The sequence below is a fragment of the Fundulus heteroclitus genome, unplaced genomic scaffold, assembly GCF_011125445.2.
Source record: "Fundulus heteroclitus isolate FHET01 unplaced genomic scaffold, MU-UCD_Fhet_4.1 scaffold_95, whole genome shotgun sequence".
NCBI lineage: Eukaryota > Metazoa > Chordata > Actinopteri > Cyprinodontiformes > Fundulidae > Fundulus > Fundulus heteroclitus.
The window spans coordinates 825,243-852,352 of record NW_023397417.1 but is presented as its reverse complement, the minus strand read 5'-3'; the positions used below and the strand labels follow the sequence as shown (position 1 = coordinate 852,352).

Below are 27,110 nucleotides of genomic sequence, written 5' to 3'. Positions count from 1 at the left end.
GTAGTCAAAACCATAGTCACAGTGCTACATGTTCATTGACTCCTTGAACAAAAACCTGTAGCACTAAAATAGCAGCAAATAAATGAATACAAATCTGGATCCATTGGTATAATACATTTAACTAAAATTATTTAAAATGTATTGATTATCATGATATAGTGGAGTGATGGTTTTAAAATAAACTTTGTTTTAACTCTCAATCAGATTCTAACAGTAAGACGGACTCCAAAGTATTTTCTCTGAATAATTAGTTCAAACATGTTAATTTTTAAACTTCTAAGTATCAAAGTCAATCCACACAGTATTTACCCCATATTCTGCAAATAATTGTGGTGTTTTTCTTTTTTTTCGCTGCATACTTAAGGATTGCTGCCTCAGAATTATATTCTGAGGTTTTTGAATGGGTGTATATCATTGTGCCCCCCCATATATCACTGTAAAAAATCCTCATACAAAAACCTGAACCACCCTCAGGTGGGAAGGTAAAAGCAAAAGAAAAACAGTTGTGACTGTTAATGAATTTATTGTCATTATTCAAATTTGTTCATTGATTTGACATATTATTTTATCCATTTTATATGGTTTAAACATTTCTATTTTAATTTTGAAACTTAAACTTGTAAATAAAACAATGTGCAAAGGCATTATTGACATTATTGTTTTGCTCACTTATCAAGATATGAAGTTTCTGTTCATTTTTGATTCCCTTTTTGATCATTAATAATGCATCTATAAATTTATTCTTGTGCCATATTCAACTGTTGCTAAATGTATTCACTTTATAATAACTTGCATGGTGTTTGATGGTCCCCTGGTTACCCTTTTTCAACTTTTTTTCCAGACATCAATGTTCACTGGTGTTCACTGGCATGCCTATAGTCAGTCTATTCATATGTAATAAGATATAAAACCTATGAACAAATGAAACCTATGTATGTTTAGATTAATTTGAAATTAATAAGAATGATTTAAGGTACACTAGAGAGTATCCTAAATATGTATACAGTATTAGTAGATAGTGACTGCAGAGTGATTTGTGCTGCAGCGGTGAAAAGTTATGTCTGGGAATATCATCTAAGGCAGTGGTTCTCAAAATAGTGTGACATAGGAATAGCCTAGGCATTATTGCCCAGAATAAACAGTGCAGGTGTTCCAGTTATAAAGGTCCCTGGAAACCTTATAAATCCTGCTAAATGATAACAGCACCATCTGCTGTTTGGTCTGTACCTGTAGTCAGTATTATGAGTAGGAAAAGATTATTTGTAATCCTCGGAAGCACTGATATAACATAGCTATGGTTGTCTGCAGACAAATAATATTAATAAACTCCTGAAAGAGTATAGAAAATAATGTAACCCTAGTTTGTCCCTAAGTCTGATAACTATATATTAATTTCCATCATATTGTTAGATTGCTTATTTTGTGTCTCTAAATTTTATTAATGATGAGTTTCATGGCAAGTTAAAAGTAACACATACCGTCTTTCCAGAAAAAGAATGTGCTTTGTTTAGTTTCATCTTTTGTTAAAATTCTAGGGATGTGTCAGCCTTCAAACTTTTTATATCACTCTTGATATTATAAAGTTACATTTCTGACCCATGTTGTTAGGATGGGTGTACTGAATTGTTTTTCTTCAGCAGGGAATGCAGCAGAAAACATTGTCCTAAGGGATACGTGCTAAAGCTGGCACTGTGAACCTCTGGAAACAACATAAGGGACTGTTACTTAGATTTGGGCAGGGATGTCCACTGGACACCCAAACATGCTAACTTTACTGGACAGTAAGCCCTGTTCTGGGGCCTTTGCTGTTGGAAAGCGGGCTGTTGATGAATCCTCATTGGGTTAGTCAAGATCTTCTGTATGATCTCATTTTCTCAAATTCTAAACTGCATGATTTTTTTTTTACTTCTCTCCAATGACTGAATTTACTTATTTATAAACAAGTAGATTTTCAGGGATTCCTATCTTCTCGCCCAGATTGTTTGACAACTTCTTTAAAATAACAAATAAGAACCAACAGGGAAAAAAGTATAAAATGATACAGGCAATAATTCTTTCAGACAGAGAAACCACACACGTCTATGTGTCTTCGCTGTAGGCTACAGAAGAGGTGAAAGCAAAATATATAAACATGCAAGCTTGGGCCTTTGGTTTGAGATAGCTAAAATATCTGTCATGATACGCGGCAGAAAGAACAAAGCTAAAAGGACAACAAATATAAATAAACAATCATACTTTGAAGCCTTAAATTGTCAGATAGAACCTAACCTGGCCAGCAACATTGATAATATGCAGCACTCTAGGCAACACAAAGGTGTGGGATTGCCACTAACAGAGCAGTCACAGGTGCAGGAAATCTAGGGATACTTGCTAGAGTAGCACAGGGAGCAGAGAGTAACATCAACACCAGAGACACAGAATCACAGGCAAAAGCTGAGAACATTATAACTGCGGCTTCTGAATACCACTCCACCAGGTCCTGCAACAAATTTACTGACCACTGAGAGAATCCAAAAGATTAGAGGAGCAGTCTGTACGGCCATATCAAGTTCAGTACCAAAGATGTCTCTAACTAGAACTGATCTTGACAAAATGTCTCAATTCAGCCAAATAAACCACAAAGGCCTAGAATAAATGTTCCAACAGCTAAGTTACTCCTCCTGCTGCCTTGTTGTTCTACTCACAGCTTTCTTTAATAGGATTTTGCCTGTCATAGCATCTGATTTGACTCAGATAATAAACACTTCCCTTCTGTCAGGTGTTTCCCCCAGGGGCCTGTTCTTCTTTAACCTGACTCTAGCAAGATGTATTTCGCTCTGCCGAGCTTGTGAATCTGGCTACAGGAAGGTTAGTTCTTCGTACGTTGCTTAAAACATCCGAGATCAAATGAGACATCCAAGATGATTTCATCCGGCTAATCATGATCCGGCTAATTGGGTTCTTCGAACACACCTGTTGTTTATGATTAGTATGGCTGGAATGAGTTGTCTGAGATGACTGCGCGTTCACGCGTCAGTTTAAAAGGGGAAATGTGTCGATAGTAGAAACAATGATCAGCAATGCTGCTATTGGCTGTTCAGCATGGCCAAAGTACGCACACAGTTTTTCTCCCAAGCAGAACACGAGTTTACAAAATGTAATGGTATCTTAACCTTCAGCTAAGATACCATTACAATAAAAATATACATTTTTTGGAGGAGGATGAGACGGGTATATTTAAAATCTTATTAGATTCCAGCAGAAGACCTCCCAAAAAAAACAATATCCAAACTATACACATGTCTACAAACAGAGAGAAAATGTAATACAACATATCTTAAAGGCATACTATGCAACATTTTTCAGTTAATTAATGTGTTCCATACCGTTTTGGATGATTAAATGAGTCATTTCAGGTCGAACAAAGGTTTTCTCGGCCGCCCTGGTGGTCTGTGGGGGTATTACCGCAATTGCAATTGCAAGAGCCCTCGGCCCGCACCCACAGGCTCAGAAGTCTGATGCAAGACCGCGAGAGTCGGTCTTGCTTTACATGTGTTTTTGCCCTGCCATTCACTATATGCACACGCGAAAGCAACAAAGAACCGCGTGTTAACCTCAAATAAACATGCAAGCATATCAAGTTTTATTATTATTATTATTATTATTATTTTATTTTATTATTTTTTTTTTTTTGAATGTTGGCGAGACGCCACCGCGGCGGCCGCCTCGCCAAGATAGCACTGCGGGAAGCCTGATGTTCATACTTTCAATGTGTTAGTCATTGTTTGTACTGCCGTTTTTTCGACTTTTCGTTGCGTTCGCCTGTCTGCTAAGCTCAAAACAACCACGTCTGGCTTGACGGAGAAACCAGAACAGCTGAGCATCTTTATGACTATGTGATCTACACGTCAAGTTCTGACCTATGGAGGGAATTTTCCTGGACATGCGTGGTGCATTTTCTTGTTACACCTAACATTAAACGTAAACATTGTAACGACACTGAGAAGGCAAAATGTTGGAGGAACTGTGGGAATGTGTCTTAAAAGCAGCAGCCCTGTCCTATAACTCATCATGTTAACTGGAGTGTGCTCTGTTCTTTGTTATGCCCTCTGCAGCCAGATAAGTACAAGTAGAAAATAGTAGTGATTTGCATTGACTCCGCCTCAGAGGGTAGATGAAATTTATCCCACGTGAGTTTACAAAATATTTTTCAAACATTACTTGAAGATTTAATATGAATTTTTTTTTGCTTTTTTTGATTAATGTGTGTAAATACTGTAAACAGTAAATTTAGTATTTTTGTGAGTAAACATTATTCATCAATGTCAGATTTTACTTTACAATGAATAAATGTGCTCAAATCGTTATTTTTTTTTCTAAGATTGTCTGCATGAGATTATGTTAAACCATTTCAATAAGTCCTGAAAGTGTAGACTTCGAAATAATGAACATAGTCAAGAAGTTTTAAAAATAGAATAAGTTAATATTGAATTGCCTGTGATGGTCTGGTGTCTTGTCCACGGTGTATCCTACCTCTGCGCCATGGTGGGCATAGACAATAGACAAATGGAAATATTTAACTGTTGTGGCCGAATCTGAGATCAAGTGAAAAGGCTAAATCACAGAGCCAGTCGAGATATCCATGAAAAACATGAATTGTCTAAAAATTTTAAACTCATCTCAGATTTCTTTCAGAAATTTTTGGTAAATATACTGGTAAATGTATGAGGACTCACTGATCATGTGCAAAATATTATTTCACTTTTAATTTGAAATAATCCATTACTGTTTTGTTCAGCTTTCTATATTCTTTACAGTCAACTATTTTTGTGTAATTATAAAATTGCAAGTTCAATTGATTTGAAAATTGAATGACTAAAATATATTCAGGCATGATAAAAGACCAGTGTCAACAGGTCAGAGTCAGGTTCTACTTTTAACAGGTTACAGCAATGTAAATTGTAAAGACATTTTGTGTTTAATAAAGAAAAAAAACAAATTTTGTAAGTTTTAAAATGATTAAATAACTGATAAACTAATAAAATCAGCTGTAGCTTTCATGTAACACACTCCTCACTCAGCAGTATAATATTTTTACCCAACACTGCCACCATAAGGTCACTCTGAGACAATTTTCTGTAGTTTCTGTTAAGCCTCTCCTCTGTATTAAAACACTGTGCATCTCGGGCACAGTAATAAACAGCAGAGTCCTCTGGCTTTAAGTTGGGCAATCTCAGATATACCATACTGTTGCTGTTATCTTTGCTGATTTCTATTCGACCTTGGAAACTGCTAGAATACTGTGTTGTTCTGCCGTGACTGTAAACACGTCCCATCCATTGCAATGCTTTCCCTGCCGGTTGTCTGATCCAGTGCATGCTACAGCAATCAAATGAGAATCCAGATCCTCTGCAGGAGAGACTCAGAGTCTCCCCGGGCTTTTTTACTTCTTGACTGGAAGGAATGGACTCCATACTCTGACCTGTAAAGCCTAAATAATAATAATAAAAAAAACAATTGTGTTTTTTTTTTTTTGTAATTGATGATATTAATTAAATATCAATGAAATTGCAAGACTTAGAAAAGCAAGAAAACTTACAGGGAAGAAAGAAAACAAACAGCGCAAGACTAAGAGTATTCATTCTCGTAATGTAAGAGAGTGAACTTCTGATGTTCTTCACAAAGTCGATGAGTGATTCAGCAGGGCAGAAATACTATGATCCCTCTGCTGATTTGCATCACATTCTTCATAGGGAGTGTCTGTGGTCTGTGCCCCACCAGGTTTTAAAGGTCTTCAGTGGTTTGTAGAGAATATAGTAACACAATACAATATTATATCCCTATCTGCAAAGAGGATCTGCAGGATTAAAAGACCTGAAATTAATTGGCAAACTATTCATCAGTTCTCACTGGCACTGCCAATAAATATTTCCTTTTTATTGGATGCAGATGCTGGAATCAAATAATACATTGAAGATTCAGTTGATAATTAACATGAAACACTGAAACCTTCCAAATACTGCTGTTCATGTGATTGTGTATGTACTGTATGCATCTCTAGTTACGGATATCCAAGATTTTATTAAATGTGGTATAACTATAAACTCCAAAAAGACATAACTTCATTTAGTTATATATTTTTTCTTTTTTATTATTATTTTGGCTGCTCATAGCATTTTCCCCAGTTTTTCCTTTGGTTCAAACTTCCTGCTTCTGCTTCAGTCATTGTCTATCTATCTATATAAAACATTAATACACTGTATTGGTTACAAACATTTAAATGAACTGTAAAAGCTGTTCAATAACTAGCAAATTCCTCTCACTTCATCCCAACATATTTACACTCGGGGTTTCGGTACAACCGTTGAACCAAATGGAGTCACTGTGATGGCTCTCTGGCACACTAATGAACAGCAGAAACTTCTGTTTTCATCTGCAGATACACCTGCTGTGTACTGTTGTCTCTGGAGATGGTAAATCTGCCTTGGACTGACTGAGTCTAAGCAGTAGCTGTATCCTGTACAAAGGCAACCCACTCCAGTCCATTCCCAGGAGTTTGTCTGACCCAGTGTATCCACAATTTGCTAAATGTGAATACAGAACACGTACAGCTCAGTTTGTGGGAGCCTCCTGGGTTTTAAACCGCTGGTGCAGATTCTGTCACAGTCTGAACATGAATGCCTATTTAAGTGGAAAAAAGAGAGTTTTGACATGCACTCACATTAAATATACTTAGTATATATTTTACCTCTACAGTAGATGGTGGAGCTAGTTAAATCTGGCATTGATATATGGAGGACATCTACTTGCATAAACTCCTCCTCACAGTAGATCTTAAGTTCATATGTCACGTAATTCTGTCCTTAAGCAGTCACTGTTTTTGACAATAAAGTTTTATTATAGTTATTTTTCCCAAGCTCAATAAACAAACAGTTGTGATATGTTGCATTTAACAAAAACATGTAACATAAACCACTGACCCAGACTATTTAATGTCTTAGAATAAACCTTTAGATAAAACTTTAGATGAGAAAGTTGCAAATGTTTCTAGCCACCACAACTGTAGCACTAAATGTGCTGTAAATAGATTATATACAGAAATCTAACGGAAATAACAAAAATCCCCTCCAACATTTTACTTAAACAGTCTTTGTCTCCTCGTCACTCTCATTTCACCGAAACAATGTAATAACACATTCACTAGGTTCAGTATTATTGCCACTTGCATTTTGTAGCATGATAAGAAGCCTGTCTAAAATTCTAATTAAGAATTAGGATACCAAGAAAACCCTTTTCCAAGCAACTGTTTTTCTCCTCATATTGTATACAAAGTAAATTTGCTTTGTACATTGTGAAACTTTGTCTAAATGTATCTTCAAATGGAACTCTTCAACTGCTTTCCAAATGTAATTTACTATCACTACTTCTACCTGTTTCTCTAAAGATAACCTGCATGCCCCAACATGCATTGCAACATGTGAGCAAAAGAAAGACATGACTTAAACGAAATTAACATACTCCACATGTATCATCAGAAGATTTAATAAAGACAGCTTTAGATATGCACAAGCACCCCTCGTGACCCCAAAAGGGATAAGCGTGTTAGAAAATGGATGGATGGATGAATTCAATAAAATCCATCCATAAAATAAAACCTGAAAAGTTCACGTTTTCTGGTCTTTAAAAAATAAATATGATATAAATATTATTTTCTTCTTATTATTATCATTTTCCAGCATTTATCTTGATATCAGTGACAATAGTTTATTTCATATTTACACAGTGCAACTGAAAAACACAGCTTTAAACACTACTAAAAAACTAAAGGGAACGCTTTAGTTCCTCCTAATGCAAGACAATGCTAGACCTCATGTCGCTGGAGTGTGTCAGCAGTTCCTGCAAGCCGAAGGCATTGATGCTATGAACTGACTCGCCCGTTTCCAAGACCTGAATCAAACTGAGCACATCTGGGCCATGATGTCTCGCTCCATCCACCACATGGATGTGTTAGTCCAGGTCTGGGAGGAGATCCCTCAGGAGACAATCTGCCACCTCATCAGGAGTATGCCCAGGCATCATACATGCATGTGGAGGCCACACACACTAATGAGCCTCATTTTGAGTTGCTTTAAGGGCATTACTTCAAAGTTGGATCTGCCGGTGGTGGGTTTTTCCTATTTCATTTTGAGGTTGTCTCCAAATCCAGGCCTCCATGGGTTAATACATTTGATTTTCATAGAAAATCTATGTGCAATTTTGGTGTCAGCAGATGTAACTATGTAAAGAACAAAGTATTTAATAAGTATATTTAATTCATTCAGATCTAGGATGGATTATTTTAGTGTTCCCTTTAATTTTAGAGCAGTGTATAATACGCTCTAATAAACAGTTCTGGTGTTATTTATTCTGGTGATGAAGCTGAAATGTAACCTAAAAAGTTCAAGGAATAAACTTCTGATCTTGGCTCTTGTGTTGAGTTTTTGTACAGTAGTTCTGCTTTTTGTGTCATTGTGACTTGCGAGCACAATAATAAACAGCAGAATCCTGACTAGTTAAGCTGTTCAGCTGCAGATCCACCTGATTCCTGTGGTTGTCTCTGGCGATGGTGAACCGGTTTTTCACTGACTGAGAGTAGTAGCTTTCACCGCCATTACTATGGATCCAAGCAATCCATTCCAGTCCTTTTCCAGCTTCCTGTCTCACCCAACCGATGTGAGGAGTGCCACTAAACCCTGAATATTTGCAGGTCAGTCTGTGGGATTCTCCAGGCCTTTTACCCACTGGTTCAGACTCAGTCAGCGTCTGACCAACAGAACCTGAAAAAACAGTTTGTTATTAAAACCATATAAAGTTCATAGTTTGTTTTAATTAAAACTGTGTTCTTACCTGTTGTAATAAAAGAAACAATGAAAAGAACAACAAAATAAATTTGTTTAACCATTGTAAAAGCTACTGAGCTCAGTTCTATTTGCAGCGTATCTATCAGACTGAATGTGGTGTGCAACACTTATAAAGAAGCAGAAGATATCTGTTTTGCATGGGCTCCACCTTAAAAATCCCCTTTGTAGTTGATTTACAATTAGTTTCATCTTTCCAACCTTGTCAATCTCACTGCTCAATGTATTAAAATATTCTTGTCAAGTAACTTTTTAAATCTTATTGAATTTTAGAAGAAACATGTTTTTAGGATGTATGAGAGTCCGCAAGACCCAGATCTGTGGTGGTCACATCTAGAGGATATGAAGTTTTTTGAGTATGGTACCATTGCTTACTGTCGGTGTGGTAATATTGTGTGTGTTTTGGAGTCTTCTGACTTCAAAATATGCCCATGTCTATATTTCACTCAGTTATTCCCAGCAGCCTTTCCCAGACCTTCTAAAGCCTCGGATATTTCAATGAGAAACCATACGATTTGGCTATTGTCTCATGAATTTCCATGACTTTTATGTAGAAGTTGTCAACAATTAACTTGTAACTTTTCCCATCACTTAAGTAATTTGAGCGGGATAATTCACAACAGTTTGGCTTAAATGTTACTCTTCTTCTACTGGTAAGAAAATCATGTTTTGATTAAATCGGGTTTATATTATGGTTTATACAATGAAATTTAAAGCTTGGTTTGAGTCGACCATAGCATGTTTTGTTTTGTTTATTTTAGTAAGCAAGAGTATCCCCTCATTTTACGAAACTGAATGTAAATTGGTACATTTGGGATGACAGTGGGGCTCTGAATTGAAATGTTAGGCATCTAACATCAGCTGTATTTTTTGGGCTTCTCAATAGATTCTCACATACTATCCTATGAAGTGATATTGAATAAAAAATGTAAGGTATTGGGAAAAAAAGGGCTTTCTTCTTTGGACATATTTCAAAAATGTATTGAAATTGTACTTTTTATATGATGTGTATCAGTCTTGTGTGTAAGACATATATATATATATATATATATATATGTATATATATATATATATATATATATATATATATATATATATATATATATATATATATTCTTTGTGCAATAAGTGGGAGTATTGCAGGTGAGCTACAAAGATTGAATTCATAATGATAAGTCGTGCAAATCCTTTTTGCCCCCCCATTTAAATTTGTAAATTGAATGTGCTACTGGCAGTTTGAGAGTGGCCATAAAAGAAAGCATTGGAGTTGAAGTTAATGATGGTAATGGTACTTCCACTAACCACGCACAACAGTCACCTGATCCAAAGTATTCCAAACCAAGGTAGCTCTATAGTAATTTAATACAACATAACGATTATTCGTATGGGCCCATAAAGGAACTTTGAGGGAGAAAAAAAAATCCCTCTTGCCATAAGTTATGAATGCACTCAGACTGCTGAGCACCTTGTATAAAGATTAGCTTTGCACACACTAATCAATTTCCACCTATTTTAAAATATGCAAACTTTTGAAGATCAGGCCCAAAATCTTCTTGCTGTCACAGAAAAGCTACTTAAATGGTCTGATGGCTCCCCCTGTGGTGGCCGCTTGTTAAAACTATTCATGCCTTGAAAAGTTTTTGTACAGTGTTCATGTATTCTGTGTCAATGTGGGTCTCGGACACAATAATAATCAGCAGAATCCTCAGTCTTCAAGCTGTTTATCTGCAGATACACCTGCTGCTTGTTGTTGTCTCTGGAGATGGTGAACCGATCTCTCACTGACTCAGAAAAGCCACTGCTATCACCAGCAGGATTGATCCAGCCGAGCCATTCTAGTCTTTTTCCAGCTGCGTGCCTGATCCAGTTAATGTAAGGAGTGCTAGTGAAACCTGACAATGTGCAGGTCAGTCTGTGGGATTCTCCAGGCCTTTTAACCACTGATTCAGACTGGGTTAGAGTTTGGCCATCAGTACCTGTAGAAATCGATACAGCTTTTTAATGTAACAGCATAAACATCCTCTTATTTTTTCCACCTAATGCTCCATATTCTTACCAGTTATAAAACAAAAAACAATAAAAAGAATATCGAAATATTTTTTTTCTGATCATTGTAGAAGGTCCCTGGGATGATGTCTGTTTACTGCTAGTTTGTGAGAACGAGTCCCTGAACTTTTCTCTGACACACATATGAAGAAATTGAATTGATCTGTTTTGCATTGGCTCCTCCTCCTGAAAAATGCAAGACAAAACACCCTGCAAATTCTTATATGATTTTTTTATGGACAAATTACAGTCTCAATAGAGTCAGACTTTTTTTAGACTGTGAATTTGTAACAAATTTTTTAACCTGTGAAATTATGTTTGTGATTCTCTTTTTTTACTTTAAATTCACCTGCAAAAAATCACCTCCAAAAATTTCACCTGCAAAATTCATCTTTAAATATTCAACTACAAAAAAGTATTAGCACAATTTAACCATGAAAATGTACTTTTAAAAATCTGGCAGCTTAAATTCAGCAAAAGAAATTTCCCTGCAAATGAGTTGACCTTTTAGTGACTCAAGCCACAGCAATCAAGCGAGTGGCTTTTGGCCAATCAAATTACGTTCATTTGATCATGGGATACAACAAGGCATTGGACTGCACAGGTGATTCTCTTAACTGTTAGCTGTTTACTCTAAGGCCACGTTTACACTGTAGGTCTTGATGCTTAATTCCAATTTCGAGCTGAAATGTGATTTTTTTTTTTTAGGTGGCTGTTCATACTATTAAATATGACCGCCATCACGCTGTTGTCTGGATGGTTCAAGGCCACAAAGCAACCCGTACGTGCAGATAACAGGAGGAGACATCACACGGCAGTGCACTGTTTACTGAAATAATAGTAAATGTAATTATTTCTAGAAGGAAAAAAAAACAAGGGGGGATACCGGCTGACGTCCCTCCCTTTTAGAAAGCTAGTGAGCAATGGGTGCTGAAAATAAGATCACACCATAACAAGATAAAGTAAGGCAAAAAATAGCAGCACATATATTAACAATGGTCTTTTATGGAGCACTAACTGCTATTACTGTGTGTGGATGTGTAGTGAGAGTCAGAAGAGGGAGGTAACAGATGGATAAAATTTGCAGACAGTGGAGGCTTTGAAAAACTGTACAATACATATTAATACCACATATGGAAGTAGCACAAGTCTGAGTTTTTTATTTCATCATTATTATCATTTGGGTGAAAAGATAAAAATCAAAAAGATAATGTTTGGGTCGCATTTCCCTGCAGTGTAAACATAACATATGAATAAACTTGTGTTCCTTCTAATCTGTCTCCTCGTGGATTCGATTAAATCTCCCATGGATTTACATATCTCACAGTGATTTACTGATTATTAGGGAACCTAAAATAGCTTAAACTCATCATGGGTTCCATAAAACAAGGTTTAAACAACACAGTGATGATTAGGTTTTAGACACTTTTCCTCATTTATTGGGTTTATTTTATGTTGAAGATTCCCAAAGTAGACAGCAAAACGGTAAGTTTCTATCATAGCAAAAATTGTAAAATCAGTTAACATGTTTATTTTCTTAATTATTTAAAATAGCCACCATTTGGTTAAACGGCCCGGGGAATCCCACAGACTGACCTGTTCAGGCTCTGGATTCTCATTCAGCAACTATCATGAGAACTGGGTTGTGGAAAAGGACTGGAATGGATTGCTTTTATACACACAGGAAATTCACATTTCTATTACCCCCAGTCTGTCCAATGCAGATCCACCATCCTGAAAGATGACTGCAGCAGTAAAGTCTATCCGTTGATGAACAATCTGAGGACTGAGGATATAGCCATGTATTACTGTGCAAGACGCACATCAATGGCTTCATTCTAGTAAAAGTGGGAAGGTTTAAAGGTCTCTTGTAGAGGAGAGAGTCTGCATTTTTTATGAGCTTAATGTGGTGGAAGATCAATATAATTTTGTCCTTAACTAAATCTAATTATGATTTATATAGTGCTTTAAAACCAACTCAGGTGATCTAAGAACTCAACAGTAAGATCACAATGCATAAAACACATACAATCATAAAAGCAGACAACCGGAAAATAAAAGTCATACATAAAATGCCACCATGCAACTTCATATTAATAGCCAGCCTGAAACAAAAATAAGTCTCAAGCTTAGATTTAAATATACCTGGGTCTGTGATGGAGCACAGGTCTAAAGGAAGTTGGTTCCAAAGTCAAGGTGCTGCCAGTGCCATTGGGAGCACTTCGGATCCCGCTCTGAAGTGCTCCCTCGTCCTGCAAAGTCTCTAACCGAGTTCCCTCATTTGCCTCAGCGCCGGATCCCGCTCTGAAGCTCCCCCTCGATCGCGAGAAGTCTTAAGTCAAGTCCATCGTGGGAACTCCGTCCTTGTTCCCCTTGTCCTTGACAGCAGGCCGCCGGCTCTCACCTCCCATGCCGATCGGGTCCGGCTCACCCTCCTTCTAATAAACATGTTAAACGTTCTGCATGTGGGCCAAACACCTGAAAACAATGACAGGAACATTAAGATATGTCATGCAACTTCAGTGGAGAAATGACAAAATCCACACTTTATTTCATTATAAGCATTCCCCAATAAGTTACAGAGGTTGTTCAACACAAAGGTACTGCAAGACAAGTTTATTTGCAAAGCCCATTTAAGTAACAATACCATTCAAAATGCTGTACATGAACAGACCAAGCGAAAATAAAGCATTACAGAGGAAAGCACATTGAATTGAAATATTGGCATCCGCTCAAGATGTAAGACAAGTCGGACAAAAAAAATAAAACATTAACAGTCAAAGGCAACTCTAAACATACAGGTTTTTAAACTTGATTTAAATTAACTTAGAGTTTCAGCACTTTTACAGTCTTCTACAAGTTTGTTCCAGATAAGTGGAACATGAGAACTAAATGGTGCTCCTCAATGCATGATTCTGGTTCTGGGTATGCTCTGGGTGCTAAGCCGTGCTAAGCCGTGCTAAGCCGTGCTAAGCCATTCAGTGATTTATAGACTAACTTAAGTATTTTAATCTCTGTTCTCTGTGTAACAAGGAGCCAGTGTAAGGACTTTAGAACTGGGGTGATGGGTTCTACTTTATTAGCCTTAGTGAGGATGCAGGCAGAAGTTTACTGGATCAGCTGCAGCTATCGGATTAACCTTTTTGGCAGACCTGTGAAAACTCTGTTGCAGTAATCAATTTGACAAAAGATCAATGCATTTATTAGTTTCTGAGATACTGCTGAGAGATTTGTCCTTTAATCCTGAAAATGTTCTTCAGGTGATAGAAAGCTAACTTTGTAATTGTGTAAAATGTTTTTGGAGCTTCACGTCTAAGTAAACCACTACACCCAGATTTCGAACCTGATCAGTGGATACTATCTGAAGCAGCTGAAGTTGTGTGCTAATTCTTAATCACGCCTCTATTGGTCCAAAAATTAAGATTTCAGTTTTGTATTAAATGATTGACCTGGCTGCGGTCACCCCAGGTTCTTTTCCTGAATAATGTGGGGTTTCTATTGTAGACTTCTTTAGTAGTAAAAAGACTCTTGGAACCAAAACTATATTTTAGGATATTTAATCTAAAAGGCAGAAGGATGTTTACAGCTTCAGTACTGGGCTCTCATACACAACAACAATGCAACGGGCAGATTTACGGACACCAGAGAGAGCCCCGTTCATACCTCACACAGACATTAAGTAGGACCAATTGTGTACACCCATTCAGGGACATGCACAGTATGATATCAGCGTTCCATTCAACACATTGGTGGAGAAGATCATACTATAATGTAGATGTGTCCTAGCTGACATGTCTTCCCCTAATTAGTCATTCTGTCAAATCTAAGTATGTCAGACTCTGTGCCTCCAGAGTCTGTTGTCTAGCTGTAATTTCCATGATAACCAATTTTGAAGTCCAGTCTCTGTAATCTCATAATCCCTAACATTTGTTTTCATTCACCTGTAGGACATTTCAGCACCATGCATTTATTTCTTCTAAGCATTTACTCAGTGTTTGAATGGGTTAATTAATATCTGGTGACATTGTGATGTAGAGCTGTTTGTCGTCTGCATAGGTATGGTAACTTAAGATGTTGTTTATTTATGATCTGAAGTATGAGAGTATGTGTATTTTGAATAGGAAGGGAGACCCAAGAAGGACCCTTGGGGAACCCAGCATGTGATTTTTGTTGTCTCTGATGTAAAGTTAACACCTGACACAAAATCTTCCCTCAATGAAATCGCTAAACGGAATCAAACCTGGAAGAATGTCAAGCAAAATTTAAACATTAAAGGTAATCAGTTGATCCAAATGACGACATGTTGCATCCAATCAGGCCAAAGTCCATTCATTCTATAAAATGCATGCTGAGGAACCTCCACTGATGAGAGGGGATTTTCACAATAGCTGCTCATGCTGGTTTCAGGTAAAGTTGGTGCACTATAGGTTGTTCAAAAATTAAAACAACCCCAAAGTGATTTAAACATGTTTTATTACTAAATGTGGGGACATTCTTATTTAAAAATGTCTAAATATTAACGCTAACATTTTTCAATAGACTACATCTTTTCTGGGCATTGGCTATGTCTGCTCATACCTTTTTATTCATTTAAATTAAATCAACTAGATCTCCAGTTAGCGTTACATGTTCCACTTTTTAAAAGTCTTATCTTGTAGCAAACGTATTATTTTCAGACTATGAAAAAGCCTCTGACAGAATTAAAAAACAAAAAGAAAAAAAATCACTGAATTTTATTTGTTTCTTGAATGTACATTTTTGGTTTATTGTTACACCCCTAATGTATATAGTTGGAGTTTTGGTCATGGTAAAACCATATTTTAATCAATATATAATTAATAAAAAAATAAAAGCTGAATTGTTTGATTGTAAAAGGTCTGTGTGAAAAGAAGGAGCCTGAGTTTAGGTTAACCAAATTGTTCCATGCTGATGTGAAACTACTGTTTGGTTTCAGTCAGATGTACATCTCCAGCTTTAACTTCCTGTTGAAATGTGGTTTCAACTGATGAAACTGTTGCGCTGGAAATCAAGAAGAGGATTTTAGTGAAACCTCTTTTTATTATCTAACTCATGTTAAAAGGTACCATTATGCCTAAAATACTCTAAATGGGTTTGTGGGTTAACCCATAGACAATGAAAAAGCCTTTAAAGTTGGGTAACATTAAGTAATAATGGCCCGAGGACCAAACCCTGATGAACTGTATTATCTGTAGATTTTACTGACAAAATCTCAACAGATGCATGAACATACTAAAATCATCATCATCATAAAAAAAAACGTTGAACTTCAGCAACTGCACAGTGATTTTAATAGCTAAGCAGCCACAGAAGATAAAATCTAAGTATGCCTCTGATGTAATTATCATAATTGTTTTGTTGATTACTACCAGTCAGTTTTACTCATTTAAGTAAATTATATAATGTGTACTCATTCCACTATGTAAAAGCAAGATGCCTGTCTGTCTGTCTGTCTGTCTGTCTGTCTGTCTGTCTGTCTGTCTGTCTGTCTGTCTGTCTGTCTGTCTGTCTGTCTATCTATTTATTTGACAAGCAATATTTCAGAAGATATCACAGACATCAAACACAAAACGGACACAATTCATGAGAAATTAAACACAGCAAAAATAATTCATGAAATAAGATAGCAGAATGACTTAATACAGACTAATCTGTTCTTGTACTTTCTGGCTTTAAAGAAGAGCAAAAACATTAACATCGAAGAAACTCTGAGGAAATGTTTCTATTCAAATATACATTGTAAATAAAGAAAGTCTGCAGAAAACCTTCAACATTTTAATACATGACTATTACACTATATACATAATTAAAAATGAATGATATATGTTGGATATCTAGGTAAATTAATAATAATCACTGTTTAATAATTCAGTACTTTTGAAACTATTAAATCTAATTTATTTTTGGTGTGATATATATTTTGCCCGCATTTCCTTGATTCTGTGATAATCTTAAGGTATCATTGTAACATCAAATAAATAAAGTGTAGTAATTTATTTCTTGCAGATTTCAGCATGGAGGAAACAAGCTCCATAAAACAAATAATTTGAAGCAAAATCTTCCTAAATACAAAGATTAAATTATATTTAAATCTCTTTATCTCCATGCTTCTTATCCATATGATTGTTTTCAGAAGAGCAGGCCTCTGATGGTGAGGACGGTGCTGAAGGCCAGAGCTTTGGTGAACACCACTCGGACTCCGTTCATCAGCAGCAGGTAGAAGTTCAGCTTGGCTTTTTCTGGACATCAGAGAAACAGAGTTCAGACTGAATTGAACACTAACCACTGACTGCAGAGATCAGTGAGACATGAAATGGTCAGACTTACCTGGATGAATGTTTCTACATACATCATCTGTTAGGACACAGAAAAAAAACATCAGTCACACAAAGATCATGAAAACTCTGACACACTTCCTGCTGATCTGTCTGTGGAAACATGTCTGATGAAAACTGTCAGCCTTGTTGCCTCCTTCAGTATTCAGCTTTATTGTTATATTTAGTGTTAAAATAAGATGATTTAATCAACATTTTTCAGCAGCTGACAAACTCTAGGAATTGAATAGTTAGTTCAGAACGTGAGTTTGGTACCAGCTTCGTTGTTGCCGATGGCCCCGTTCATCTCACAGGAGTAGATGGTTTCGTTTCTGAATTCAGCAGTGGTGTAGGTGTTGTCCTTTGACAGAACGACACTAGTGGGGCTCACGGTGACCGGACCATCTTTCATATTAATGGTGATGTTTCCCTCCTTTGGACGGAAACCTGTCACCAGACAGACATCTGGACCAAGATCGTCTGTGTTCACTTTTTCGCCTTTCAGGGGACTCAAGACGAACAGGTTCGGAGTCACATCGGTGCCATCTGTACCAAGAAAGAGAAAAACAAGTTAAAAATAACAAGGACTAAACTTTGTCATACAAATAAACATTGTTTAAGTTTTGTTTATAAAACTTTCCCATATTTTTCTAAAAATACAGTTGAAAATAATGAAGTTGTCAAAAACATTTAAATACAAGTTTTTGGTGTTCTTAAAGTGCCTGGTTCATGGTACAATAACATTTCTCCATGCTAATTCAGGGCATTGTTTTAAGGTTTCCGAAATCACAATTTATTCTTAAAAATATGTCTTAAAATTAAGGTTTTTGTATTTTAATAACATTCATCTCACTTCATAAATACAATACAGATGTTAGAAGACCCAAACATTTTACAGAGTCCAAAATTATTTCAGCTATTATTTATTTTTGATGTTTAGAACATAGTCTTTTCCTGTGTATATTTTATAAGAATATAACTCAGTCTACCATGTTTCGTTGATAAAACTGCCTCCTCAGCCTAAATGACTCAAAAGCTAATCATAGTTTCTTCTCCCGCTTAAGCAGTTTCTTTTAATTTAAAGTCAGATCTTCATATTAAACACAAACATTTATACAGCTCGTTGTACAGCTGACATTTTATACAAGCGTATCATTTTTGAGGAGTAGGTTGTTATATTTTGTCTGCCAGGGACATTGCAATTTCCATGAAAATGTCCTAAGTTCCAGTTAATTTATGAAAAAAGAAGGAAATAAAAATAATCTAATTTTAATTTCTCTTTCTGAAACGCAACAAACTAAATTGCATATTTATCAGCATAGAGGTTTTACCAAAAGACCCACGATGACACTAAACTCTTGATTTACATGGAGCTAGTTTACTGTCTCTTCAGGACTTAGTTCTTAGGTTAAATATTTATATCCTTATTTTAATAAGTTATCCAATCCAATCCAGCTTTATTCATGAATCACTTTAGATTACTAAAAGTACCAACGTACTTTAGACAACGTATTAAAAATTTTATAAGGAAAATGCCCTTTCACAGACAAAAAAAACATAAAATACTAAAATCCAAAATATGATCAAAACAAATATTAATAAGTGATGAAAATTACTTTTTTGTAAAAACTGAACTATTTTTGAGCAGACAACGGATAAAACATAATCTGTTATCAACCCAAGTGGCTTGATTTTTTTTTATATTAAAAAAAAAACATCAAATTTCTATTGTAATGTTACCTCATTCCTGCTGAAATGTAGAGTGAAGCAACGATTTATTGTAGACCTTCTTCATGTTTTAGAGCAGCTGGAGTAGGTTTGGTTCTGCTTCGGAATAACTGACTTAAATCCTACACGAAAGTGAGGTTAAAATGAAACAGATGAGGCTGATGCCTTTCCGTACCTTTGACTGGATACTGTTTTTATGTTTTTTTGGAGGAAACTTTACTGAATTCAGCTCCTTTCACACAATCAACTTTTATCGGGTAAAAACTGTGTTGAAAACAGCCGAAAGTGAGTTCTCTTTCTGTTCAAAGAGCTGCAGTGAAGCACAGGAAGCAGACTCAGCACAGCTCTCATCAGCAGAGACACTTTTTCACCCAACTATCCCATTCAATATATCACAAAATTACTGAAGAGAAAAAAATCGTTTTTTTCTGTTTTGTAGTCGTTACAGAAATAATTAATAATAATAAGTCAATACTGATAAAGCAAACATATTTTGATGCACGTCCCTCATGTAAAGTATCAACTAATTTATAAAGGTTTATTTTCACCTTATATACATTACCCTGTAATTTTTATTAGTAATATATAATTCATGCTGTTAAACTTTCCACTGCTTTGTCCTTTTTTCCTGTCTTTAAATCAATCCTTTTTTATGTTAGATTTTGTATTAATGATTAAACTAATTGCTATTGATCTCATGTATTCTTGCCATTTTTATCAATTATCTGTTTCAATCACACAATTGTTAGGTTTTATTAAACTGTTATGCTTTTAGATTACAATGTGTGTGCCTATGTGAAAAGCTCTTTCAGCATGATTTTGAAAGGTCCCATACATCATCAATTAAAGGTTATTTAAATTATTTTATTTCATCACCTATTTAGACTCCGGTGTCACACACTCCATGTGCCAATCCATCTGAGGCATCGATGCATTTAAACACTTTAGTTTAAAATAATGAGTGTTGTGTACATCAGCACTTTACAACAGACCACAAAAAAAAACAAAAACAAATCTGAGGAGGTTTTAAACTGACACTAAAACAAAGAACTAAATATTATTTTAAAGTAAATACAAAATAGAACTGATTAAATACAGGTTATTTAATGATAAACCATTTATTTTTTGTTAAAGAAAAACAATCCTGTCTTCAAACCCATATTGAACATGTATGTTTGTGCAGATGAGCTCACTGCTTTATAATCTCGTGCAAAATGCATAATAAATACAAACATATAAGTATAAAACTGAAACAATAACTGAATGCAGAACTTCCTCTAATGATGCCAGATCTTCTGAAGTAGTTTTAAGTAGACAATGTCAATGGAATTATAAATAAAATCATAAATTTACATTTCATAGCAAAATCACTTTAAAGAGACACCAAGAACCCAGAGTTTAGTAATAATTCAAATTTTCTTACCTGGAAGAACAGTAACCGTAGTTCCATCTCCCCAGTAGTCAAAAGCATCACAGTGCTACATTTTCATTGACTCATTGAACAAAAACCTGTAGCACTAAAATAGCAGCAACAAAAACGAGATGATATGGTATAAAATACATGATTAAAATTACTTAGTATTTACTGATGAGCCTGTCATAGTTGAGGGGTTGTTTTAAAATAAACTTTGTTTTTACTCTCAATCAGATTCTAACAGTAAGATGGACTCCAAATTAGTTTCTCTCAGCATAATGAATTTAAACATGTTATTATTAAACTTCTAAATATCCCAGAAGAGCTACATAATATTTACCCCATGTTCTGCTAATAATTGTGCTGTTTTTCTTCTATTCTCTGCATACTGGAGGATTACTGTCTCAGGTTTACATTCTGAGGTTTTTGAATGAGTGTATATCAGTGTGCCAACCCCGTATATCACTGTAAAAAAACACAATACAAAAACCTGCTCCACCCTCAGGTGGGATGGTAAAGTTGTGATTTTATCCTTATTCAAATTTGTTCATTGATTTAACATATTATATTTTATCTGTTGTATATTAAACATTACTATTTTCAATTCAAACTTGGAAATTAAACAATGCACAAAGTCAATGAAATGATTTCCTTTAAAAAAAAATGGTCGTTTTGCACACCTATCAAGGAAGGTATGTGTTCTTTGTTAATATTTTAATGTACTCTTTTAATCAATAGCAATGCACCTATACATTTGGTCTTGTGTCATATTCAACTGTTGCTAAATTTATTCTCTTCATGATAACGTGCTTGTTGTTTGAGAGTTCACTGGTTACCCTTTTTCAACTTTATTTTCATCATGTTCACTGGTGTCCAAATATACAAACATATAGTTAGTCTATTAATATGTAATGAGAATATGGAGCACAATAAAGATAAAGTTATACCTATGTATGTTTAGAATTAATAAAAATGATTGATGATTGTCTTCTTTCTACTTTTTTCCAGATATCAATGCTCACTGATGTCCAAATATGTGTGTCTATAGTCTGTCAATAAATATTTAATAAAATATGCAGCAAAGAAAGATACAACAAATTCATTTTTTTAAATTAATAAGAATGATTTAGGACACAAATGAGAGTATCCTAGACATGTATACTATAGGGGTCGATAAAGACTACAGAGTGAATTGTGCTGCAGTGAGAAGGTATGTCCGGCTGGATCCCCTAATGCACTGTATACACTGTATACACTGTATGATATTTTCAATTGTTGATCCAATATACAGCTCAAAACTGTACGACAAAACCGAAGGGTTTGAAAGTTCACTGCTCACGATATCTGTTACACAGTGCGGCCCGACACTCTGATGTGACCTGACTGCTCACACAGTGTGTTTAAAAAAAACACACGTCGGACTCAGCCCCATAGGGAGATGGCGCTACTCGGACTCGTCTACCCGGAAGCCAAATGTCAATGGTAGAAGAAGAAAAAGGCAGAAGTGTCGATGCTCACTGTTAAATATGAGGCTCACTAGAACAAAATGCGCTGCCTTGGCAATTCTACCAGTTGCTCCTCAATAGTTTGACTCCATGTAACCCGTACCGCTGTCATGCTTCTCTCCGCTCCTATGTTTTCATTTGAGAAGACAAAGAAGAATCTACTTGTTTGCGCAGATGCGCGAGGTCGGGGGAAATCGGATCATAGACAGTCGTAACTCCGCTTCAACAGCAGGACGCGCTCACGATGGCTCTGGATCACTCAAGAGGGCCGACTGAATATCAAACATGTTGGATTTTCAACCGACCGGTCGATACCTGATCGGGAGGTTGGTCATGAAAGGCTACCCCCTGTATACAACATGACACAGGACGCACGATCAAGCTGAAACTCGATCCAAAAAAATTCTCGCACAACTGAAGAATCGATCCGAAAAGGGCGAAAACTTGTACAGTGTATGCCCGGCTTAAGGCAGTGGTTCTCAAATAGTGGGACACATGAATAGCCTTGGCTTTTGTTTCCAAAATATACAGTGGAGGTGTTACAGTTATAAAGGTCCCTGGGGATCTTCTAAATCCTGCTAAATGAGACAACAGCACCATCTGCCGTTTGGTCTGTACCTGCAATCAGTGGTATGCGTAGGAAGGGATTCATATGTAATCCTCAGAGCACTGGTATATTGTAGCTATGGTTGTTTGTAGACAAATAATATTAATACAATCCTGAAAGAGTATAAAACTTGGAAACATCATATACTGCTGTTTAGATTTGGGCAGGGACGTCCACTGAACAGCCAAACATGGTAACTTTACTGGACATTAAGCCCTATTCTGGGACCTTTGCTGCTGAGAAGGTTGGTGTTGATGATTCATCATAGGGTTAGACGACATCCTCTGTATGATCACCTAATTTTCTAATCTGGTAAACTGCAGGGTTTTTTTTTTTTTTTTTTTTGTCATTTCGCTCAAAAATATCTGGTTATTTACAAACAAGTAGATTTTCAGTGATTCCCATTTTATCACCTAGATTGTTTTACAACTTATTTAAACTCATGTACTAGTACCAACAAAAATATCAAGGACACCACCATGTCCATTTACTTTTGCTACAGGCTACAGAGAAGGTCAAATACAATGTTGATAAACATGCAAGCTAAAGCTCACGATTTACTATGTTCAGAAAATGTGGAAATAGGTAAAGAGCAGTGAGTTTAAAGGGACTTTGATCATAACACTACGTGGTTTTAGTGTATTCTTTGTAAGTATTACCTAAATGTATTTAGGTACTTAACAAGTCTTATTACAAAAGTCAAAATGTCTTTATACACATGGGTGTACAGAAGGCTTTCAGTGAGTGTATCCTGCTTGTTTTTGTCTGGGCTTGTCTGTGGTTTGAAACACTGTGGGGTATCTCACACAGTAATAAACAGCTGTGTCCTCAGGCTGCAGACTCTGTCCTGTTATTGTTACTGTTCCAGCAGAAGTGTCTCTGCTGTAGCTGAATTTGTTCTTCAGAGCATTATTTTGATAAAAGTCCCCATTGTGTCCCCACATGTGAAAAATCCATTCCATTGTTTTTCCTTCACGCTGTCTGATCCAACCTGTTGCATAGACATCTGTCAAAGAGTAACCAGAGGGCCGACAGGTGATGGTCAAAGATTGTCCAGGCTGCACAACCTTAGAGTCTGGCTGGATGAGATCAATACTGAAGACACCTAAGAAAACATGGAAAAAAACAGCATTGTTGTCATACAGTAAATCATCTGAAAGTTAGGTGAATTTAATTGTTTGTTAGAGTACACCAAAAGCTTCTCACATGATCCAGCTGTCAGCAGCAGTATCAGAGTTATAGAGAACATGGTTGATGCTGAAGCTAAACTGAAGGGAGTTCTTTGTTCCTCTGACTGAGAGAGGTGCTTCACTTCCTTTTAAACAAGCTAAATTTGCATATTGTCAAGAATCAGGTGGTTTGAACTGACTTAATGTAGAAACAATGCTTTAATAATTAGTGTAAGGATTCATCGACGTTTTGAAACCCTCTGGCCTTGTAGCTGCTGAAAACTGATTTGGTTCCCCAATGTGCTGATAGAGATGATCACATGTCTTCAAGGAAATGAAGGTGTGATTGCTGAACTAAAGAGTTTTCAAAGGTTTTACTTTATTTGTTTGGATTTGATGATGAAAGTTTAGAGGCTACCGGCTACCAGCCACTTTTTAGCTATGTTTAATCCGTCTATTTGTGTTTGAGAAAGTGAGTTTGCAACCAGGGGCCCGTTCTTCGTACTTCGCTAACTCAGTTAGCTGGATTTGATTGTTGACGATTTGGCATGATCTTGGATTGTTTGGATGTAATACAACATATCTTAAGGTTAAATGGGAAAAAAAAGAAGCTAAAATAACAATAACTGATGATGTTTGGTTAAATATTTGTAATTCTGTAATCCACAAGTCAGGTTCTGACCTATGGAGGGAATTTTCCTGGAAATGTATGGTGCGTTTTTTGGTTACATCTAACATTAAAAGTAAACATTGTAACGACACTGAGAAGGCAAAATGTTGGAGGAACTGTGGAAATGTGTCTGCAGGACATTTTCATGTCTTCTGGGAATGTACTAAGCTCGCACCCTACTGGTCAGGAGTGATAAAAAAAATTAATCGGAACTGTACACCAACTGTATAAGTAATGTAATAACATTTTTCCTTTTTTAATTATTATTATTTAACTTCTCCTGTCGAACTAGTTGCTCCGTAATTTTTGTTGGAGGGGGGTCCAATTGTTCAATGTATGTATGTGTATTTCTAAAACTACTAAAATGACAATAATAATAAAGTATAAAAAAAATGACAAGGAACACCTCAAAGTCTGCTAAAGCCAGGAGAGAGGGCTAGCAGAAAGTAGCAGACAAATTAAATGCATAAGTGCTGTCCATGGTAGATGTTTCTATCTCTTTCTACAGAATGTATTTTTGCATTTTAATAATTTCATATTTACTTTGTTCTTTTATGTCAGAGCCTCTACGGCACCCACTAAAACATGGGGACAAGTAAAAGTGAAGTACGAGAATATTTTACAAAATGGTAGCCTTTAATTATTATACTTTATTTTAAAAAGGCACTTTTTCCTCTTTTTAAAAGCCACTGTTAAATGATGTGTTTGTCTGTTTATAACAGCCACCAAGAAAAATCTCTCTACAATTTTCACTGTCGCGCTGCGCTAAAGGATCCTGTCTATCTCGCCATACGCGATTAATTCGAAAAGCTCTGCAAATTATTCTTGCACCTTCTACAACAGGTTGCTGTCGTAAAAACAGACAAGACATGGCTACGACAGACTTCGCTATCTCCTCCATTTATAAAGCTGTGATCTAATCCTGTTTACATGAAATAAGCCTGTTCTCAAGCAGGCTTAAGCTTGCGCACATGTTGCTAAGACAGCAAGTCCAGGGGCCCGTTCTTACGTTGCTTAAAACATCCGAGATCAAATGAGACATCCAAGATGATTTCATCCGGCTAATCATGATCCGGCTAATTGGGTTCTTCGAACGCACCTGTTGTTTATGATTAGTATGGCTGGACTGAGTTATCTGAGACAACTGCGCGTTCATGCATTTGTTTAAAAGGGGAAATGTATCGATAGTAGAAACAATGATCAGCAACGCTGCTATTGGCTGTTCAGCATGGCCAAAGAACGCCCACAGTTTTTCTCTCAAGCAGAACACGAGCTTTTAATGGAAGGTTATGTCGAATTTGTCTTTAATTAAAACAACAGGGGATTTACACAGTAGTCACAAAAAAGTTACTGGAATATTACAAGGAATAGTGAATTAAAGAGTTTTAAACAACTTCAAGATAACTATAACCTGAAAAAATTTGATTTCTTTATATACCTTCAGCTAAGATACCATTACAATAAAAATATACTTTTTTAAAAATGACAGACTTCCCCACCTAGAGTCTCCCCTTATAAAGCCGCAATCTAATCCTGTTTACATTAAAATAAACCTGCTCATGAGCAGGCTTAAGCTTACGCACATGTTGCTATGGTAGCAAGTTCAGGATGTCTTTCGAAGAACCAAACGATCCAAGATCATGCCAAATTGTCAACGATCAAATCCAGCTAACTGAGTTGGCGACGTACGAAGAACGGGCCACTGGATTTGACTCATCTTTCCCTGGTTTTTGGATTGGAATAATCACTGTTTCCTTCCAACTCTTTGGCAATTCACCATCCTTCCATATCCTATTATACATTTCTAATAAGATATTTTAAGAAGATTCACTTAAATTACTAATCATAACATAACACATTTGATCTTTTCCTGGACCTGATAACTTATATTTTTTTAAATGCCCTATTCAGTTCTGTTATTGTAAACAACATATTTAACGGATCATTTGTATCTCCCATAAGCTGTAATAAATCCTTGTTCTCTAAATTGGTATTTTGCCTTCCTTTTTTCCTTCATCACTAATATTTTCAGAACTATAAATTTTAACAAAAGTATTTACCAACACTCTTTTGATTCCATTCATCCTTTTAATTGTTGCCCACACCTTGGACATATCTGTCTCCCTCTCTACTGAATTACAAAAACTCCTCCAATAATCTCTTTTTGCATTTTTTATAATTCTAGAAGAAAACATTTTCAGGGGGGAACTTTTTTGTACAGAAGAAAAGAGGCAGGTGCTCCAGCCCCACCTAGAGTCTATCTGTGCACCTCCCTGGGCAGGACAGAATGTGGGATTAATTATGGTAATTGTGACAGAGACAGGTGTTGCTGCATCTGCTAAATGAGCAGAGCAGTGTGGAAACCAGCCAGCTTGCCCAAAAAAACAAATAATCATGGAGGGGGACAAGAAAAAAAAACAGAGCGTATGTATAACGGAGTGTCCTGTCTTAGCCAAGAGGAGAGGGAACGACATTTATGATTATAGGTTGGCCTCAACTTCCTACGGTGTGGAATTAACTCGGTCTCTGTGCAGTTATTAAAAAAATAGGGACCGAGCATTAAGACCTACAATGGGAACATAGCCTATGTGACTACAACTATGCATCAAGTTGTGATGCAATGAATAAACCAAAAACATATTTTTTCCCAGTCTATCTATCCAGGAATTGGCTATGCCTGCTCATACCCCTATATTAATTTAAAAATAAATCAACCAGATCTCCTGTCAATGTTGCATGTTCCACTTCTTAAAAGTCTTATCT

General features: G+C 36.1%; 2 protein-coding genes across 3 annotated transcripts in view; both read right to left on the bottom strand.

Moving 5' to 3' along the window:
* LOC118562518 overlaps positions 1–27,110 on the bottom strand; it is a gene marked incomplete in the record, with an annotated part of 354,708 nt that overhangs the window by 104,549 nt on the left and 223,049 nt on the right.
* LOC110367320 lies at positions 16,215–20,712 on the bottom strand. Of its 2 annotated transcripts, none has more exons than XM_021312769.2 (4): positions 20,406–20,712; positions 17,531–17,800; positions 17,268–17,294; positions 16,215–17,179 (listed from the first exon to the last, which is right to left on the bottom strand). In XM_021312769.2, the coding sequence occupies exons 2-4, from the start codon at positions 17,664–17,666 to the stop codon at positions 17,070–17,072; spliced, it is 273 nt and encodes a 90-aa protein (XP_021168444.2). In that variant the 5' UTR covers positions 17,667–17,800; positions 20,406–20,712; the 3' UTR covers positions 16,215–17,069. The 2 variants fall into 2 exon arrangements, with proteins under 2 accessions (XP_021168444.2, XP_035990830.1); XM_036134937.1 differs by lacking the exon at positions 20,406–20,712 and adding an exon at positions 18,995–19,087.

Bases quoted from the DNA above. Each gene is read 5' to 3' on its own strand.
- LOC110367320 (XM_021312769.2), bottom strand. From the start codon at position 17,666: ATGAAAGATGGTCCGGTCACCGTGAGCCCCACTAGTGTCGTTCTGTCA. The intron at 17,295-17,530 runs GTACCAAACTCA...GTGTCCTAACAG, and splicing joins CATCGGCAACAACGAAGCTG to ATGATGTATGTAGAAACATT. The intron at 17,180-17,267 runs GTAAGTCTGACC...TCTGATGTCCAG, and splicing joins ATGTAGAAACATTCATCCAG to AAAAAGCCAAGCTGAACTTC.